The sequence below is a fragment of the Aptenodytes patagonicus genome, chromosome Z (assembly GCF_965638725.1).
Source record: "Aptenodytes patagonicus chromosome Z, bAptPat1.pri.cur, whole genome shotgun sequence".
In the NCBI taxonomy this organism is placed as follows: domain Eukaryota; kingdom Metazoa; phylum Chordata; class Aves; order Sphenisciformes; family Spheniscidae; genus Aptenodytes; species Aptenodytes patagonicus.
Window position 1 is genome coordinate 18,489,930 of NC_134982.1, and position 21,827 is coordinate 18,511,756.

The window sequence follows — 21,827 nt, forward strand, 5'->3', positions numbered from 1 at the left end:
CTTAATGAGACTACTCACGTTCTTCAAGTTAAGCCTGTGGACTGTGCATTGATGCTTCTCAGGGTCAGTTGGAGCCAAGGGTTTCTGTATGGGTATGTCTTTGGTAATGTAAGCTTGCAAAGCTGTTCCCAGCTGCTCAGTCCTGCCTCCCTTTCATTCATACTCTGAGCTGGGCTGGCAAAAGCATTTGTGTAACTGTGCAGCCAATCTAGACAAGGGGAATTAGTCATGTGAAAGAGAACCAGGCGAGAGCAAAAGCTAGTTTTCAGCTAGCTTATTTCCCTGATTTCCTTCACAAAGAGACTGCACAGATACTTCAGCTGGCATAGAGGTTAGCAGAAGCAGGAGAGGGAAGCCTGCAGACAGGCGTTGTGCAAGGAAAGGTACATGGTCGTACTGCTGGATTGCACCACATTGTGTATTTTGCACCTGGGAGTATTTAATAGTGTAAGTACCATGAATGATATGAAACCCTCTGGCCTTTTTTGATCTTTATCCATAACATCGCTGTAATATTTCTAAAAGAAGTATTTCTGGTTTCTTTTAGAATCTCTAAAGAAGTGAGGCTTTGATCTTCTTCACTGATAAGCAGTAGACTATGTCTGTTCAAAACACCAGTGTTTGAAGCAGATATAGAGAGAAATCAGCATCAGCAGTGATGCTAAATACAATGGATAATACGAAAGAATGCTAACAACCTTTATGACAGTTATTTTTTTTACCAGTAAAAACTGGAGGGAAAACTGCTACTAATAATAATCTGTTCAACATGTAGTAAGGGAAGAAACTGAGATTCATAAAATACAGAGTCATACCAGCGGTAAATTGATTTAGTGATTACAACATTGACCTGACAATGAACAGAGGGACAAATAGTTGGAAAAAATCTGCATCATATGTTATTAACAGTTTGTTTTATTAAACGTCAGTAATGGATTTATTCATTTCAGGGACTAAGCTATTATGAAGCCACAAAACTTGGTCTCTGGGAACCCCTAACTAAATGGCAAGCTGGAGCACTGAACCAGCAGTTACTCCCACAGCACATGAGATGTCATCTCCTGGCAGAATTCTGTCTGACAGACCTCAAACTTCCCTTACGGATGCTATTTGCAGCATGCCCTGATGGCCTGCAAGCCTGAGTGACTTTGGTGGCTCTAGAACCTAATGAATATTCTCTGCCATCACTCCCCATATTTTAAAGCCAGATAGAATTTGAACACTTTACACTGTAGCTAACTTGGTGAGGGGGGCGTAAACCAGCTGCACATTTACTGATCAAGGCTTTGGAAGAGCTGTTTTCATGCGTATCTCAAGCTTTTGCAGGATCTATGTTTGCTTTGTGTGTTAGGAATGAAAATGTCTCTTTGCCATTTTACAGCTTTGATCATAAAAATACTCATTTGACTTGGTGAGCCAGATTCTTTGTCTCCTCTCTTTGTCCTAAATCTCTAACTTAACATTACTGCTGATTGTGGCTCTCTTGTCTGGCATGTATTTTAAGAGATGTTTCAGGGACACATCAGGGTGCAATGGTGTCAAGTCTGGGAAGCTCTGTGCTGATGTCCTCCTCAGCTGGAAGATGATCTTCAAGTATTGCTGCTAGCTGATAGAGTTCAGAGCAACACGCACTCATCAAATTAAATTTCTCACAGGATGAATCTTTACAGATCAAGGTTTAAGTCCATTAGTGCATAGCCATACCAAAGTTATATCCTCTGGAGATTAAGAGTGTGTAATACACAGTGGATCAAATTTGGAAATCCAAGAGAAGGCTATCAGAGTTGATCATCAGATATATTGCTAATGCATGCAATAAATATATGAAAATAGAAGAGATTAAGTTAGTATAGAAATTATGTTCATTCAGCCAAAAGTGATACCACCACAAGTAAATTTTAGATACTATAAGAAGAGCTTTGGGTACTGCATATACTCTAGCTCCCTGCATCACTGTTATGTATGCAGCGTCACTGCTTTGGCACTGATAACAGCGTGTAGCTATTGCTGAATTGCTTCATAAAGCATCAAAAGATTACAAACAGCTGAGCATTAAATCATACCTATGGGAACCGTAATATGACATGACAACTTTCAATAATGGAAGGTGTTTGAAAGTTTCATAATTATGAGTGAAAGCTAAAAATATGCTCACAAAGGCACACTGAAGAACTTAATAGGAATAGTGTTGAGACAGTAATGTCTCAAAGTTATATATACATCACTGAAATTGTGAAAATATCACTGAAAATTTTAGAGGCAGGTAATAACAGTTCCAGCAAAATATCTCTGTAACTATTTTCTGATAACATTGACATGAAAAATAATGCTCCTAAGGAGCAGTTATAGAATATAACATCAATGAATAGACTGAAGTCCCGTTAATATGGGTGGATCATGACTCCTGTGAGAACCATTACAGCAGCAAGCATTTTGCTAATGAATATATGTTCGGAGTGATACATGTTGGCTGCCATAAACTTGTAGAACTGCTGTAGTCTTTTATCCCAGTGATTTGTGGGTTACACACGTGTTAACAGAAATCCTTTTCCTTAGACATTGTTAGATTGCAGCAGGGACGGAGAGAACCAGTTTGGCAGCGAATGGTTTGCTGCATCCCTCCACTAGGTCCAGGCGCTAGGTCCTCCGCTTAAGAGGAGAGGTGTTCCTGGGTGTAGTGTGTTAGAAACTGGATGTTGAAGAAAGCAAATCAAAAACAGTATCCTAATTTCCAGTTTCATTAGACTGATGGGAGGAAAGGAAAAAATTCTAATGGCTGCCAAATACAAAAGAAAAACAAAAACTTGGCAGTGAAAATCGTATTATCCAGCTGCCAAGAAAGAACGACAATGGGCATAAAAATATAATTAAAATCTGTAAAACCTGTAATTGAGCAGTCCTTTTTTCCATATATGTATATCTTGGTAATTATCTATTCTGTACAGCACATATTGTTGTTTTTCCCATTTTTCATACAGCAGTAAGTTCTAGCACATGGATTTCCTTTCTCCCATCCATATATATGGGGTTAGGTATATTTAGAACCAAATGGTGGCCTCTCTTATTCCAGCTCATTAGACTCTATAGCAGTGAGTTACACTCCCAAACCTGGGAAGGGAATGGGCCTGTGTTGTATATGCCCAGAGCCATCCAGCGTGGTGAGCCTGACACTGAAATGATGACAGCAAGGTGGAGCATGCAAATAGAGGCAAGGCAGGGATTTGTGGAGAGGGTGAAATGCAGCTGTCCTGGAGGCATAGTTGACAGGCTGTCCTGCCGATAGACAAAAGTGGGAGGAGGAGCGAATGCTGGCAGATGGCTAGAGGAACCCCATTTTATTTGCACGAAGCTGTGGCTCTAAAACATATCCCTGTGCCAAGCGCGTAGCCAAGCAGACACAGACTGAGCTGATGGAGCAGGTTGCTGTGCCCGCTGGAGTGCAAAGCTCAGGGAAAAGTGGTGTCAGCCTCCTGCAGCAATTGCCTGCAAGCAATATATGTATGTTGAGCTGAGCGCAGATCACTCAGATTACCTCGTGGGACAGCACAGGAGTGGAAGTAGGCGAAGGTGTGGGACAGTGTCAGACTCGGTAGATGTGTGTGAATGTGGCAGAAAGGCTGTTTCACAGGTGGCAGGCTGGGAAAGCCCCACGCACCTCTCTGTGTGCGGCAGTGCAGCTGCTAGTTTGCAAAGGCGGTGTGGCATACCTGTGCGAGAAGGGGGTGGCAGTGCCGGGGCTTCGTCTTGATACAGGCTGCTGAGAACCTCTGTAATACAAAGGATAATATTACTGAATTTACTGCTCAATTAATGTTAACACCTTTAACATTTCACTGGAAACACTGTGGTCAAAGGCTTTGAGATTGCAGCAGTATGCTTAAAATGGCATGTGAGTTCACGCACTTTGCTGATGTGGGACCAGAGTGTTCAGAATTATGATAGACCAAGTCCTTGTTTCAGTTCTCTTATTTGCCTCTTTATCTGTGATTATCTTAATTGTCAGCCTTTCTGCTCTAGAGCATAAGTTTGAATTCAGCCCAGATCAGTAGAAAACAAAATCTTATTACCTTCATAGGCAGTTCAGCAATTTATGCAAAATTAGCTTCATACTACATAAAAACTTGCTGCTCCTTGTTTGCTGTTACTAAACATTTGGTTGGAAAGCAAAAAAAGAAACCAAACCAAAAAAACAACACGCAACCTCCTCAGTCTAATCCCTACATTTTGGAAGAAAATTTGGGATAGACTTTCCATATTCATATCCATACCTAACATTTTTGTTAAGTGGGAGGAATTTTTTTTTTTTCTCCTGAATCAGGCACAAGAAAGGTTATCCACTGATTAGAAGATACTTCAAACAACCTTTATGTGACTAGGCAAAATGAGGCACAGGTACTTCGCATAATGAGCTGTTAACACCCAGCTTTGAATGCAACCTTCAGTCTGCACAGCTTTCAGTGCAGTTTCAGTGTCAGGCATAGCAAAAAGCATAGAACAAGTCTTCATTTTGGAAAAGGTTGGCTCAAACCCCCATAAGCCTTGTGGGACGGTTCAGAGTAGTGCTTGGTGTGATTCACGAAAGCCATGACATCATACTCCAGGGGTTTGCTTGTATAAAATTTGAGTCCGAATCTTCCATCCTTTTGGTATTTTTCTTTTCGTTAGCAATTTCAAGGCAAAAGAAACACACCAGGAAGATGATAGTGCTCGTCTTCCCTAACCATCTGGGGAGTGGTTCTTTATGGTACAAGGGTGGGACAGGCAACGTGGGAAGGGGCTGGCAGAGCACAACTGGACTTCACCATGCGAGGTGTTTTTCTTTCGTAGATAACACTTACGTTTCCAGTTCTGATAACGATGAAGATGTGTTAGTTACAACAGAGCCAATTCCAGTAATTTTCCACCAAATCGCTACAGGTAATCTTATGTCCCGAGTGTTTTATCAAGTTCATATTTTGTGAGTAAAGACACAATGTTGCCTGCACTTAAAGGGAGATATGTTAATGTGTGCAGCTATACAGTTTGCTATTTTCTCACAGTCTTGCTGTAGTAAATTGTCCTACATTTCAGAATAGAAGAAATTAAAATATTTCTTTTGGGGATCACCATGATTGTGTAGGCAGAATGTATTTTATTTTTTTAATGTCTTGCAGTCTGTGCTAAAGCAATTCTCCTTGCAAGGTGCTTAATACTTCCCAATTATAAGTTTTCATGCTCACTTCCTTAAAACTTCACTAAATCTTCAGCGTTGGGGATGAAACAGTCTATAACTACCATTGCCTCTGGTGAATTATTTCAGGAAATTTCAAACACAATGGTTCAGCTGTTTCACTAAATTAGACTATAGAAAAAAAATACATTTTTTCTCAGTGATTTTGGGAACCTCTCATTTGAAATTATTTCCATACTTTAAAAAAGTATTTGATACATGTACTTTTCAGACATACGGGCACATTTATACAATACATAATCAAGATTTGTTCATATTCCATAGAGACTTTTTAGATTCTAGCAACCAAATTCCCTGATGATTTCAGGCTGCAGGAGAAACTGCATAGAGCAGTCTTAATTCTGGCAGTTCTTCAGATAGGAACACTTGACTTTGCAGGTTTTTTATTATTATTACAATGCTTTAGGGCTTTTTTTGCGTAACAGAATTACTTTGAATTCCACTGGAAAACCAATATGATCTTCAGTCTCTGATCTCATTCATAATGATGTAAATAAAGAATAATTTTACTGAAGTCGGTGCAGTGGCACCCAAACAAAAACTGGCCGTTATAATCAGAAGTTTAAGATAAATTTTACTTGCAGGTATTTCTGTAATTTAAAAAGAAATACAGCCTGTCATTTAAAAGAGAATAAAAACCTCTGTTTTGTGTAGAAGATGATCTGATATAATTTTGCTCAGGGGTATTGATTTTTCATTCTTTTATGAAGTATACAAAAATAATGAATGACACTAAATTGTAAGTCACAGTTTGGGAAAAACAAATCTCCTAGATGGACCAACTGAGTTTCATTTCACAGCTAAAAATATGAGTCTTCTGAGACATAGGGGCTTCTTAATTTTAGACTGTTGTATTATAAACTCTTTGATGCTTTTCATATCTGTAACTTTTTGTTCCTTATTTGCTCTACTACTGCAACTAAGTATTTCAAGTCTACATATGCAAAATTATTTGACATTTTTCACAGAAGTTCCCTATTTTCCCTTTTCTTTTAAGAATTAAGAAAAACCAGTGATGTCAGCTATTGCTTATCCATAAAATCAAAATTACAGAGGGAGAATGGAGAGGTATGTATTTCTTGTATGCATATTTTAACAGAAGTTATTTTAAGAAACAACAGAAAATAACAACATATGAAATGTTTACTACAGATTTCCTATCAAATGTGTGCTTATGCAAACTGTACATGTTTACACGTTTTAGAAAATGAGCATAGTTCTCTGGGTTTCATACGTGGATTAACCAGTGAATCACTTAGATGGGATAGGGATGCTGGCATCCTAGGAAATACGGTTTTGACGTTTATTTCATTTTTTGTTCGACATTGGTATAGAACCTGTCTGCCCTTAAAATACAGCTCTCCTGGAGAGGTAGGTCATCATGCCATTACCTTTTAACTTACTCTTGCACATAGGACCACATCCCATTTATTAGCTCACTGCTTCTTCTTGTGGCCTACAGCAGCCCCACTGGAGGCTCTAGACCTCTGCATGACTATTCACCGTAAGTAGTGTCTGGAGTATTAAGGCCTTCCAGTCACAGTTGTATTTGTGCTGTACCTCTGGCATGGGTCCCCGACCAGTCTCACTGTGACATTAACTCAAGAAAGAAGTGGCACTAACATGAAGCCTACAGGGCTTGACAGTGTTAGGGGTTCAAAGAAAGTACCACATAGGCTCCTCCCCCAAGCAAGAAATTGAGCATTGTATCAAGAATTCAGGTGCTTGATTTAAAGATTTCCATTGGTAAGGGTGGTTGCTGAGTTTTTTGACGACTGCTTTTTAGGCTCCGATCTGTATTTGATCCTGGAAAGGGGAGATAAGCATGCCCAGATATGCTAATGTGTATGGTTGGGTTTTTTAGTAGATGAAACCTGATTTGATGTAAAAAGCTGCACTGGAAATACTTTGCTTCAACTGCCTCATCATTGTATTCAGTGCTTGGTAAACATTAGAAAAATTCAAGTGCAGGAAGAATTTACCCATTTGATTAAAAGCTTGAGATATGGTTAGCTTCTATAGGACAGAGTTCGAGCTTTTATTTTGTTTTTAGTTGAATGAGGTACTTAAATATGAATGTACTGAAAAAAAAAAAACTTTAAAAAAAAGTCTAACACTGACCATTTCTGTTGGCTAGACAGTTAAGAGATTTGGTTAGGATAGGATGGGTTTGTCACTATTCTAATGTGAGAGTTTCATTTCTCTTTGTTTTGTGTGGAATTTTCGTTCAGTTGAGTTCTGTTTTAACACAGACTTCCCCTTGAGCTGAAGTTATTATAAAACAAAGAAGACTAAAATCACTTTGTTTCTTTTCAGTGAAGTAGAAGCAGAAATTATTTTTATGCCTTGTCATAGAAAATTGCTGTGAAATTGGCTGAAATACAGTTTTTGTTCTATGTATACATATAGAGCAGGAATTTAAAGGCAAAGGTAGGGAAATGGCATTAGAATGTCTGACCATAGAAATTGGTGATAAGGTTATATTTGACATTTATGAATATATGGGATTTAGGGGTAACTTCTATTCTTTGCTTCATGCATCTGATTTCTTTTCCATTATGGCAGTTCTGTGCAGGACATAAATACAAAATAAGCAGCAAGTAGATCATGTTCAGGTTGAAGTGAAGAATTATGATTTTAACAGGTGTTCTTTAAGGGATCCTTGTCAGCATAGGGCCTAGAAATGCATGTATTGTGGGAAACAAGAATTAATATCTTCAAGCAATTACATAATTATAAGTAAAGGTTCCATTGGTGGGAAGCAGAATATAACTCTTCAGCTCATGCTGAGTTGCAGTCTGTACCAGGATCAGTTCTATTTACTTGAGTGCAATTATTCACAGAGCAGCCTATTTAGAGCAGGTTTTACTTGGGTAAGCATATTACTTTCTAATCCTTAATTTTCAAAGCTCAGAACAGAGCCAGTCAGAAAATTAAGTTTGAACTTTTCTGGCAGCAGGCTGGTACTTCCGTTAAAAGTAATAATTAAGCAGCAATGTGTCAGTTTTTCACAGAACGGAACTTAAAGAGATCTCATGCTCGGACTTGAATTATTTCCTTAAAATATTAGAATGATTTACCAGAATAAAGTAAATTAAAATTTTATTAGGTCACTGAAACACCAAATGAATTAAGTCCAGAACTCGTCTTGGTGGGTAAATTATGCTTTGTTTAGCAAAAGCGTAGCATGAAGTATCCCTGCATAGTCTCGTGAATTCCCCAGTACCTTAAAATACCACACTGTGTCTGTAGCCAAAGTATTATTTCTCCAACATATATTCAGGGTGTTTTTAGGTACCCAGTTAGTAGGTGCTTGTTTTGTCTGATATTTCACTATTCTTAAAACAGGCCCTTAGTACTCTTCTGGAAAAATGATACTAAAACATCTCTTAATAAAGAGTGCTATGAGCTTATTTGTAAAAACATAATTCCTGTAGTTAAAATTAGAAGTACAAATGCAAGATAAGCATATCACTTGTATCATTGTTAACTTTCCTTTTCCAATAAGGAGTCACGGCACAACAGCACAGTTGAAGACGACTCTGAAGGAGATAATGATTCTGAGGAATTTTATTATGGAGGACAGGTAATGGAGGAAATTTTTGCACACATTTCAAGAAATTAATATTTGAAAGCTTCTGTTGTTCATTCCATTATAAATTTATGATAATTAATTTCTTGTGTTTATTCAACATCGAATAGAATGCCATGTGTATATATACATAGTATTTTATAGCAGAAATATTGAATATGTTATACTGTATAATTATATCAAATTTAAAATAAGATTGGTTTGTTTACATTTGCAAAGCTGTAAGAATAGAAAAAGCAAGTACTCTTCAGAACGTTTGAAAACAGAAGCCAGTTGCTTACTTCCAGGAAATAGATATTCACTCTTTAAAGCTTATCTCATTATTGATACAAATGGGAAGTCAGGCTGGATCCAAATCTGTTTCCTTCTGGAGGATTGCCATTTTGTAAAGTCAAGAGCACTGCAATTTAATGGTAAAAATGGTTATTACAAAACAATTTTGATCTAGGCAATAGTCCATTCTTTTTCTGAGGTCTACAGTTAAATTCACCTTGAAAAATGCTGCATATTTTTAGATGAATGTACTGCTCTGTGTCTTTCCTTCTTGTTCCCTTAGCAGAATTAGTTATTATTACATTCTCTTACGTATTGCGAAATAAAATCTCTTCAGCTCTTTTCCTTTTCCAGTGTCAATAGAGTGCTTCATGCTGCTAGTCTCTTTATTCAGATTTTTCTCATCTTTTTAGTCTGTCTATTGCCCCAAAGGAATCATTCCTCACTTAAGTTATTGGAACTGTTTATTTTGATGAACATTTTAACGAATTATGATTGCTGTTTATGAAAGTTGTCACTGCCTCAGCCTTGAGGCTGAAGCCTTCCATGCCCTGGCTGCGCAGAGCCGAGGCTGCAGGAGCACACCAGCAGTGCCAGCCGGTTGGGTCAGTGCAGAGAGCGTGGGATGCTGATGAGCAGGACATCGCTGAGCCGCTTATCTTGCAGAGCCAACAGCGTGGTGGGGTTTGAAAACAAAATACATGCTGAGGTGCTTAACTGTAAAAAAAAAAAAGCACGCCCCTAAAAAGCTATTAAAAGTGGTATTGATACTGGAACTGAAAGAATGTATTTTCAGTGTCAGAAATAACTGACATGGAGTATTAATGCATGTTCACTTCAGAAATGACTACAGGAATTGCCTCCCTTCAACTGCTGACTCCTCCAGCCCTGCAGAGCACTGGGGAGGACTGTGTGCACATACTTCAGTGCAAAGAGCAACGTCTTATTTTAATCTGCCTGAGAGGAAAAATCTTCTGATTTTGCCCTGTAGTGATGAGTTTTGTGTGCTGGCTCCATTTTTCAACTCTGCAGTAACCTCAAGGTGAAGAAAAAGGCAGCAAACAGCTGGGAGTGCTTATTTCTTGAACAAGCACTAACACATTTGGTAAAGGATGTCTGCCAGTGCTCAAATGAATGAATAAATATTAACGCTGCCTATAAGAATTGAACACAGAGAGCAGTACATCATTTTGCAAGGTGTAAAAGAGCTGTGTAATAGGCAGTACTGGTTAGAATTTAGTTGCCTTATATTTGAAGTGGAAACTACATTGTATTGCATTGTCATTTTTTTAAGGTAATACATTTAATTGAAGAAATTATAACTGGCAAAAAAAAATACAGTTAGATCAGCAATAAAAATAAAATATCAGATGATTGTGAATGTCTTGAGTATAGAATATTCAAAAAGCAAAATAAGAAGAACAAACAAGCAGAAAAAGACATCATAGAAAGTATATTTAACAAGAGAGAAAAAAGGAAATTTTGAATTTAAAATTTCATGGTCAAAAAGACAAAATTCTGGACGACCTGAAGAATTAAAGAAAATATTGAGGACAGAAAATGAATAGGAAATCAGGTAATGAGCAAAGTCCCTCGAGAGATGAAAACAGTCCTTTTTCAAATAAAGTGATTGTAAGAGTTATTAAGTGAGCACCAGGTGTATTGGGAAGACAAAATAGTTGACTGTATATGTGGGGAACAAGCAAGGGAAGCTGCTTCATTTGAGACAAGTCTGTGCTGTGCCCACAGAGAAAGGGGACAAAAATACTAACTTTAGCAACTAGAGGGAATAGATGCCAGTGTAATTGTGTGCAATACAGTTGGGAAGGGTGGATGTCAAGGATAATTCTTAACATTTCTAAGTAGTTACAGCTGGAAAGACAAGAGAGCAGCTGGTGATGAAACAAGGAGCATGGAAGATGGGAAATGGCATTTGATGGGCAGTGAAAACAAGATACGACCTTTTGGTCATAAATTAAATGTTTGTATCCGCTTCCTAGGCACCTGCTTGTAATCCTCCCTAAGGATTTAATGGATAAATACTTTAAAGTAGCTAAGTGATTCAATAGCCTAAGTCCTATTGATTTTCAATGGGATTTAGGTTTGTAAAACACTTAATCTCCTTTAAAAATGCAACCTTTTGTCATTATGTGGGACAAAATAATCTGAATCAGGTCTCAGATTAAAACCTGAGACTTTCTAAACACCGACACTTTGGACACAGCAAAGTTATCAGATTTTTTATCTTTTATATTCACTTTCTCTGAGATTCTTTGTTAATTCTTGCTTTGAATCTCTATCTTCCGCATTTGCAAACGAGAACAGGAGATTGAAACAGTAATACTACTGCCTTTGGCACTCTCTCTCCCTCCCTCTTGTGCTTCAGTTACAAGACATACTTGCAAATGCAGATCAGATATACAAAACTCTGGCAGTCTCCTCTGCATACATCAGCATGTCTGTGGCACTAATTCAGAGGTGGAAAATACTATACTGTGGTCTTATAATTTGCCAGAACACTGCTTTGTTTCCTTTTTGAGCTTGTAACCTCTTACCATCAGAAAATAGATTGGAGACAGCATTATGTTGAGCAGTGCAGTGCTCTGCATAGTGTTCTTTTTGGATTTTACTATTATTGATATGTAAGACTAATTAAAAAAATGTGGTTTAGGACCAACAAAGGTGGTTGGTGCACCACAGCTACAATTTGTGAAATGATTGCTGTGCTCTCTTTGGAAGCAGGACAGCAATTATTTATGCATCTTTAAAGAATTCATCTTTGAGTAATAATCATGTAAAAAGGATTGATCTTCTCCTACCTAAAGTGAAAAAAAAATATAATAAATGTTTTCTTCCCATGCTCTTCTACTTGGAAAATTGTTCTGACATGCCTGCCCACACAAGAGAGGGATACTTGGCTTATACCCTTTTGGTCATGAATATTGTTTCTACCTTTGATAAACAAATGCTCATGCTATGCTGATGAGTTCTGTGCCTTATATTTGAAGAGTTCTAAGTCTAATCAAATTATTCTTTGCTAATTTTCACATGTAAAAAGTGATCAGCTGATTAGTATTTTAATTCTATTGAAATTTATTTAATTAGTTTGGAATGTACATCTCCAAATATCAGAGCTGAAAGTGTCACAGCACTGGTCTCCTACAGATTTAGATATACAAATGGAAGAAAGAGTACTGCAGTTAGATATGGTTCTGCAGTAGCAGGAATTCTCTGCAGGAATTCCTGTATAAGGAGATAGATATATATGTCTAAAGGGGTAAATTACACTCTTGTGCTTTGCTCTCTGAATTTGTCAAAGGTACAAGCCAAATCCTACTCTCATTTCTGAATCTGTCCAAATCTAGGGAGTTCATCAACTTTTGTGGAATTACTGTCATTCTGATTGTTGTAAAGAAGTAGAATTAGGTTCACACAATCAGGAGCATATTGCTTAACGAGAAAGTAGTGATAGACTGTGAATAGATTGTTACAAGCCTAAAGAGCTATTTTGGTCCTTGTAGAAGATAGGAGGATATCAATTATTTTGACTTCATACAGTCCAACCAAACCAGCTCACAAGTTTTGCTTTATAGTGCAAGCACTAACATAACTGTTTCCATTTTTCCTGTAGAGTTTGAAAAAAATGGGGATGATGTCTAAATACATGTTTCTTTACACCTTCTGTGGTAAAATACTTAAAATGGGAAAATGTTCCTTATTTTTTTTTTTTTTTAATCTGATATTGCACTGGTGGATATAATACAGCCAATGGGTAGACTGAAAATGTAATTTAGATGCTGAGACACTTGGTATATAGAATAGTTTTCATTCTTCTCTTGTTGAGCCCAAGCCATTCTGTGTCTAATATGTATGAGAGTGTGACAATAAGCAAGAGGGAGCAAACCTTTGTCCTGTAGTGGCTGGACCAGGGTGATATGACTGGAGACATCTGGTTCTTCTCCTACTTAACAGTTTTAAAATGCACAAGTGTCCCAGAACAAACCCCAGGACAAGACAGGACAGAGGGATCAGTCCTTTGCAGCTTCTCTTCCCACGAACAGGAGTGGGACCCTCAAAAAATTTCAATGCAGAGCTGCCTGCTTTGCAAATCTCATTGCTTAGCAGAGCTAGACCACCTCAGTGCTTTAGCTTATCAACACAGTGTCCTTTCTGAGCTTGGCATTAAGGAATCTTTATGCAGCATATTTTGCAGGGCGAACTTTCAAGAGGCTAGATCAGGTGCCAGTAATGAAATAAATAAGAACTCCTAGGATTTTTTTTTTTCCTGGTAGGTTAGCTATGATGGAGAACTTCACAAGCACCCACAGCTGGAGGCTGATTTGACAGCAGTGAGAGAGATCTATGGACCTAATGCAGTGTCTCTCAGGTATGTCATTGACTTTTCCTTATTGTGGAACCTTTAACATTTTGGAGATTGAGCTCCATGTGGACCTTCCCTCACTGCCAAAGCACAAGTCTCTTCTGGTGATTTCTGCGTATTGTGTGGCAAAAGGAAGGAGCACTGCTGGCTAGCAATAATGCTGGTTTGGGGGTTGGTTTGTTTGTTTTTTTTGTGGTTGAATACTGATATAACTGGCTGTGCTGAGAATAAGCCCTGGAAGCCTGTTGAAAATATCATTGTCTTTTGCAGTTCAGTCGGTTTTTGATCAGGCTGTTGTATTTTGTTGAAAATTACTATTAAGCATTACTCTAAACCCTCGTTAAACTCCTCTTCTGTCATATTCTGTCTTTTGCCCTGGAGGTGAACAAGAAGAATGATAAGAGATTTAGTAAATGTTTTCCCTGGGGAAAGATTGGAGGAATTGGATTTGTCTAGTCTGGGAAAAAAGAGGAGGTCATAATAACAGTTCTTCTTCTTCAGAAAAGCTGTTTGTAGATAGGAGGAGTGATCAAATATTCTCTATTGTCATCATGAGAGAGACAATAAGAAACTTAGTTGTGTTAGCAACAAACAAGAATTTGATTAGATTTTAGGAAAGCTTTTTAATTGTGGGAATCTAAAGTATCGTACACAGGGAAGTGGTGGAACCTCAGTCAGACGTGGATTGCAAAGTGTAATTACACGAAAATTCTGTTGGGCATATATGAGCGTGCATGATTCTGCCATAGGGCATAGCTGTATGATATTTTTAATATACTTCAGGTCTTTTATAACTTCATTTTCCATCTATGCAATCTTAATAATTTCATAAAAGTAACAGGTAGGCAAGATGTAACAGGCCTGTCAGATGTATTACAAAGAAAATATCAAAGTTGTCATACAAACCAAGTAATAAAATAAAGAGAAGATGATAACCTTAGGCATACATATATTGCAAGTAACAATTTCCATTGCTTTGTTATTTTTGTCTAAGAAGAGGGCGCATGTCTAGAGCTATGGTGTACTATACCTTTTCAAATTAAGTGGAAATTTCAAGGACCTGGGGAATTGAAATACAAATAGTTGTATATGGGTTTAGGAAATGAATGAGATAAATGTTTAGCTGCCAAACTGATAACTATGAAATTGAGAATACCTTGATAATAGGCTCCCTCAAGCTCCTAAAATTGAAACATTATATGTAACCTTTCAAAAACTGTCATGCATCTAATTTATTGAATCAACTGTTTCATTGGAAGCATTGTGATCTCCTTGAGCTCACTGTAGGAGAAATTGGCATCTGTTGCTGCTTTTGGCACGTGGAAAACTTTAATGCTTCTTCCATTCTGTTGCAGTTGAAAATACTCATAAATTCTTGGAAATGACAAACACAGCATTAAGCATTCAGTTTCATGCCTCTCCTGCAGCTCCACTTCTCTGTGGAGAGAGAAGTCTGTCTGACAGTGACACCCACTAAGATGCATATTTCCTAGGCAGTTGACCCTCTTTTAGAATCTCTTGCTGTCACAGAGTCAACTGTACATACAAAAGTGAAATTCCTATACCTGCATGCTTTTCACCACTGCCCTTTGAAATCTGGCCACCAAGGTCTTGAGAAAGACCTCTGGACCAACTGATCCAAACCCTTCGGTATTTATTTACATTGCTTATGCACTGCTGGACCGAAGACCTCTGGGAGCTTCAAAATCAAGATGTGTTCATGGAGCCATTGTAGGTGGCAGATCAAAAGCTGCAGGTGCTGGAAGAAAACATGATTTCTTCCCCTCTTTCAGCTTGGGGAAGTAAAACTAGAGTCAGCATCATGTGTCTAAAATCTATTTTCTAGGATGGTAATGGAGTGGGGGTAAAGGGATTTCAGTGACTATGGAAATTCCACAGTTATAACTTATTTTTATCTTATCCTTTCTTGCACTAATATTTCTGTGTTTCATTAGTTCAACTATGTTTCTGTTTAATTTATAAAATTATGCTTGTTCACAGCCTTTTGAATCTCAGTCGCGAGTAACACCAGCCTGAGTTCATAAATATTACTTAAGAGTTCATAACAATCTGTTTTTTGGATCTTCTGGAAAATGAACAAAAAAACGTGAGGCCACTGTTGTGTAGGATAGTGGCTAAGCCATTCAGTAGGAGGAAAATTTCACTCTTTCAAAGCTAGGTCTTCAGTGAGCTGTGGGAGGTCAGCGAGCACCTGTACCTGTAGCTCTGGGTGAGCGGACGCTGGAGCAGCTGTCAGGGTTGCTGGGAAGCCTCCATGTAACACAGCCCTGGCCAGCCATTTATCTGCCCTGTGTATGCCATGTGTGGATGCGTGTGATCTAGAGAGAGACTTCGTGTTTGCCCTTACCAGAGAGAACCATTGGGATGCCAAGGTTTGGTGGAAGGGGTTCCCTCCACCAAACTTCACAAGAGGTCAAGGCATTTCCAGTGTGAGCTAGGTCCTACCATAGGCTGAGAGGCCACTTTGGTAGGAGGTAGTTATATTCACAAAAATATTTTTGTATTTCAAAATTACCTTATCAACTTATTTATGCATAACTGCTACTGTGCACTGTCTTAGTCTAGTTGGATAGAAAAACGTGGAAGTCACTGTGAGAACAAGCATATAAATGCAGTGTAAAGAAAAAAACCTGGTGACTAGAAGCTGATCTGTGAAAAATTGAGAGTGATTGCACTTTTACAGTATTGTCCACTTAAGTAATTTAAATGAAAAGGAAAGCAATTTTTTATTTAGGTGTATGAATGAGTATTTTCTAGTCCTATTTTTCAGAAGTCTTCAAGTACATTGGGGGAGGGTAATCAGAATGAGTCAGAAAATAAGAGGCAGAAAAGTCACACTTTAAATGTAAGATTTCAGATGGCAATGAAACACCTATGAGCATAAGTTAAATCTGAACTTTGGGGATTCCAGCAATACTACACATAACAGATAAAATAAGGTAACTATTGCCTTGAGGGCGTTACAGGGCAATCTTTATGTTTTGACAAACAAATGCTTGAATGTATGAAGCAATCCCACAGGTATAATATGCCACCCTCCAGGCTATGTTGTATTTGTCTTCAGTGATTTATCTCAAGCCTCTCCTTAGGTTACTGGCTGTTAACCTGAAATACTTCTGAAAATTAACTAGGGTTTTCTTTTGTCATAAATAGGAGCAGCATGTGACCATTATTGTTTTCTTGATTTATTTGAGCAATACGCAAGACAAAAATACATAGCAGCAGTAGAAATAATAGAATTTGTGGGAATTAGTAGGAAAAAAGACTTAGCCTGTTTAAGCAAGATCCACTGAAAGAAAATTCAAGTGCAGCGGACGGTTACCCACTAGGAATATTGATCCAATCTATGTAAATGTGTATTTTATAACTATTCTGATTTTACAGACAAGATTATCCTTTATAAAATCTTCCCTGTTGTAAGTACTCCTGGGCTGAGGAGTATCTCAAAGAGCTCTAATGCAATGTAATTCTTTCCTTTCAGGGAATATGGAGCCATTGATGATGTAGATATCGATCTGCATATTGATGTTAGCTTTCTTGATGTAAGTAATCTAATCACAGAATTACATAATGATCTTTAATACCCATTTAATTCTGCTACACACCAGACTCTCTAGGCAGTCACTGAGACAGTCCTTTTTCGGAGGCTTGATCTTCACAGGTGGCTGTCACATTATTGATTCCTACTCAGTGGAAAGGTTTCCTTTTCCTTTTATGATCACATTGTTAAAATGCGTTGTAGGCTTTATTTACCGCATGTGTATTTCCTTTCAAACATGCTTTGTAAATGGTAAATGTTTTAACTGATATAAATGAAATACATTTCTTTTTTTGCTATCCTAGACGTTAGTTAGGTGAAAGCACTTCATAGAGTCCTGGAGGGAAGAAGACCTTGGCTGGAGCTCTCCTGTGTGCTTCTCAACATCTGCAGCTGGTTAGGGAGAGGCTTGAGTGGCAAAGGAGACATAGGACAGTGGTGCTGTCGACTGGCAGCATGGCTTCTGTAACACTTATGCTGTCATTAACTCCATACTTCCTCATATCATCTGTGCAGTAACTCCCTGTCCTCTAGATAGAGAATAAAAATTAGTGGTTTTAGGGGCATCGTTAGCTTCTGCACAGATATGTCCTATTCTCAGGTCAGCACAGCACGTAAGATAGTTGTTCTTGGGCTTTTCTGAAATTTAAGAAAATCTGATCGTACCTTGAATTATTTTAATCAGTCTTAAGGAGCAAAAGTTTCCTTTGCCCTGTGTTACGGGATGAGTTTCCTTTCCATCTTTATTTGCTCCTTTGCTTCTCAGCTTTGAAGCAGTATCTCTTGATAGATGGGAATGTGTTTGCCTGCACTGTAGATGTAGTGTTGTGTATAAACCTGTGCTCAGTTTAAATGACCATACTCAACAACTGGAAGCAATCTAACACTGCTCTTAGGGGCATCAGCAGTTTGTCCTAAGTCTCAAGTTTAAAGTTGGAGTAGATATTCCACAACTGGGTAAATGGATGGATGGTGTTTATAACGACCCTAAGGTAGACTGACAAAATGCAGCAGTTCCTCATGATGACTAATGGTGTCTGTTGTTTTCTTTTTATCTTGAACTAGGAAGAGATTGCTGTGGCTTGGGATGTAATTCGCACAGAGCCTATAATAGTGCGATTGCACTGTTCACTTACACAGTACTTAAATGGTCCAGGTTAGTCTCTTGTGTATTCTTCATGTGCCTTGTATGGTGTCTCGGTCTGAGCCATGTACTAGGTGACAGATACTCATTCACCGCCAAATCTTTGACCCTGCATGTGCTCAGATCTACTGCTGAGAGCAGTCCTACTGGTTTGAAATTATGCTTACATATATTTGCACGGCTAGGCCCTCAAAAATGACATAGGCATCTAATTTAAACTTTCATAGGTTGATTTTTGGAACTTGTTTTCCTGACATCCTTTGAAATGCAACTGCTTCCCCTAGGAACCAGGGTTAAGGAATAAAGATCTACAGTTTCTAATATGTGATTTCCTGATTTTGGAAATCAGGGATCATCTGCACAGATGAGATATCACTGATAAGGTATACATACACAGACCTGTGCAGCACATTAATGTGCCCTTTTTCATGCACCTTTGAAGAATCGGGACATGATAATTATCCTTTCAGCTTCTGATTTCTGTATGACTCTGTGAACTCTGGGAATCTTTAGATTTGAATGAGTTGTTAAGTGAGTAAAGCTTCCTCGTGAGAGTAAAAATGGTCAAACTTCTGAAGAATCAACTGATTTTGAAGATTTGGAAACATTCATATGCAAGAGTCAACTTCAGATATATTTTTACAGTGGGAAGTCAGAACTAAGTTGCAATTTGGATCATAACTTGCCCGGCTTTGGACGCTTCCAGTGCAAGCTGTCAGTTCAGGCTTGTATCTGTGGGAGAATTCTGCCTCTGGAATATGAATAGATATTTCCAGTCATAATTTGTTTAGCAAAATCTGTCCCAATGAGCTATTTTTATAGGATACGTTGCCTGCTGATGCTAACTATAAGCTATATTCTGTTCCTTCAAATAAGCATTTCATTGCATCAATCTTTTTTTTTTTTTGCTTGACTTTGGTCTTTTTGTCTGTATTTTATTGCTTCAATCTTTTTTGTAAATATGCAGATCTTAAAATATGTATTTGCCATAGCAAGTAGCAGTGTTAGTATTCAGAATATTTCTATCAAAATGTAATTTAAAAAATAAAAAAGTGCAGCAAATAAGAGAAGGTGAAGAGTGAAGAGCAGCATGCAGTAAGGAATGATCTAGTGAAATGAGAAGTAACAAGAAGATATCTTCTGCACTGTTGACAAGGTTAAAATGGGAAGCTTAGTTCGCAGTCATGCAGCTGACTGATTGTGGGAGTGCCTGAGTACCAAGAAAGGCAAGATCAAGGCCAGAGGCAAGTGCTTCGCTGATACTGGTTTTATGAGCTCAGCTGCTGTTGCAGCCATATCTCTTTATTTACCAGGAAAGGACAATGAGATCCACCATCGTTTGTGTTAACAAGACCCTTTCTCTGTGAATTCCTCTTCCCCCTTAAATATGTTGGTTTGAGACTACTGGGTCAGAACTTTATGCTACATCTTTTTCTCCTATAGTATTTTCTGTTGATTGATAAAAGAAGCAGAAATGCAGTATACTCCAAAGCACTACAGGGGGTATTCGTACCACCTTGTAGCTGTGTAATATCCTGATTTTAGACAGTCATTCTTCTAGTTAATAGCTTGTCTCATTATTGTACTTGTGGGCAGTTTCTCCCATGTGCCTTAGAAACCTGTCTTAGGTGAGGATGAATCAGCCTTCAGAGGTACAGGGCTGTCTCCTCTGGCTGTAGAGCTTAGACAACAATTGTAGTCTAGATGTCAGATTTTAAGATTGCTGGTCTAGGCATGACGATTCTCATTGAAAATACTCACCCCCCACCATGTGTCCTAAATTTGACAGTCTAAAGACATTGCTACCCCTAATCAAATCATTCATCCCTTTTGAAAAAGTCATCAGTTTATCTTTAAAAGATGAGATTATATTTGAATAATAACATTAGGGAAAGGGTATCTACAGGGCTTTGAACTAAGTGACATTGGGTGGCCAGGTTGGATATATTGTATTTTATTTTTTAATTTATTAAAGCGAAGTTAAAGGATAAACTTTGACATTCTGAGTAAAATTTGGCTTTTTGAATGATCAGAATAATACCGATTTTAAAATACTGATTTACTTTTTCTAATAAAATTTGAACCAACCCCAGATTTTTTGTTTTCATTCCTTTTTTATTTTACTGTAGTCATTACCACCTTATGTAATACGACGTATAAAGTCAGTTCGTGCTTGTAATATGTGTTAGCTGTTGTCCTGCCTTGAGGACCTGAGGCGGTCTCAACAAGTGCTGGATTCCATCTGCCACTTCTATCTAGTAAATGTTATTAAAGGATTTTAGTAATACCAGGAGATAATTTCCAACCTTCACCCTGTACACTTTCAATTTTCTGACAGATGAATATAGATATACCAATGTTAGGATGGGTCTTGAGGAAAATTCAGGGTAATTCTTGGCCACTGGAATTCATATATCAGGCACTTAGATGATGATTATGGATCTTGTATTAAAACCCAGAAGGAAAACCCAGATACTAATTAATTCAGTTTATTCCACTTTGAGTTTTCTTCGTAGTCACAGGAACTGTAGTGTGTAAAGACTACTTACTTGGAAAAAAGTTTAAGAGGTTAGGCAAGATGAATTACCAGTCCAGATACGTTTAATCTGATGCTGCTCTCTAGTACTTGCATAATATAAAAAACAAAGACACATTTTTGTAATCAAAATTAGTGGGAAGATACACATTTGAGGAAATTCAATTTCTAAAATACTTATTTGTAAAATTACAAATTATATTGGCTGATATCCCAAAAAGGACCATTAATTTCTTAATAGGCTTAGGTGACATGCCCACTTTCACCATTGCTTCAATGGCCTTGTCTATAGTAAAGGTGCAGATAGAACAGGATCCTTAAATCGGACTTATATGGTCATGAGTTCTTGATTATTGCCGTAAGTTCGTATATCAATAGTATCTCCTTTTTCCGTAGTGCCAACTGTGGATGTATTTCAGATCTCTACTAAGGAAAGATTTGGGCTGGGACATCAGCTGAAAAAGTAAGTCTAGTAAACCCCTGGTTTTAGGCAAATATTACACTCTTTAGTTTCTGGACCATGTCAAGTAGGATAATATTCACAGGTTGTCAGGTTGGTTGGATCAAAGTGTTTTGAACTTGTTTTTCTTTAAATAAAAAATAAGAGGATTTGCCTTTTTAAGTTCAGTTTTGACAGTTGTTGGGGAGAACCTGATTTGTGCTGCCTGCCAGCATTTTCTGTCACTTTGGTGCCGTTTAGGAAGTAAGCTACAAAAGTTCAAAAGACTGTAGCTAGGAGTGTTCAATTTCATGTTTCTGCTTAGATAGTGAAGCCTCTGGAGCAGGAATCTTTTTGAGCATCATGCATACCCTAAGGGGGCTATGCTTTCATGGTGGCCTCTGGGATGTACAACAGTAATTAGGCCATCCCCGTTTTGAGGACAAGAGGGAAGAATAGTTGAAAAAAATTAGCAGTTTCATGTGTTCATGGTACAATTAAATTTAATAAAATTTTGCTGAGTCATCTTTTCACATATGCTTGTGTATGTGTAATAAAATAACAAGAATATAGGCTTTAATATCTGACCATTGCAATATTAAGAATCCCTTAAGAAAAAGAAAAATCTTTTGCTTTTTGGTGTTTAAAGAAATTCAGTGCAGCATTTTCATAA

At 37.8% G+C, this 21,827-nt stretch overlaps 1 protein-coding gene across 1 annotated transcript in view; it reads left to right on the forward strand.

The window, feature by feature from the left end:
- PARP8 (poly(ADP-ribose) polymerase family member 8) overlaps positions 1 to 21,827 on the forward strand; it is a 126,404-nt gene that overhangs the window by 60,571 nt on the left and 44,006 nt on the right. The window contains exons 4-10 of the mRNA XM_076362631.1: positions 4,828 to 4,917; positions 6,228 to 6,298; positions 8,739 to 8,816; positions 13,388 to 13,482; positions 16,979 to 17,039; positions 18,101 to 18,191; positions 21,112 to 21,178. Coding sequence (XP_076218746.1) covers positions 4,828 to 4,917; positions 6,228 to 6,298; positions 8,739 to 8,816; positions 13,388 to 13,482; positions 16,979 to 17,039; positions 18,101 to 18,191; positions 21,112 to 21,178 — 553 coding nt within the window. The remainder of the gene's footprint in view (positions 1 to 4,827; positions 4,918 to 6,227; positions 6,299 to 8,738; positions 8,817 to 13,387; positions 13,483 to 16,978; positions 17,040 to 18,100; positions 18,192 to 21,111; positions 21,179 to 21,827) is intronic.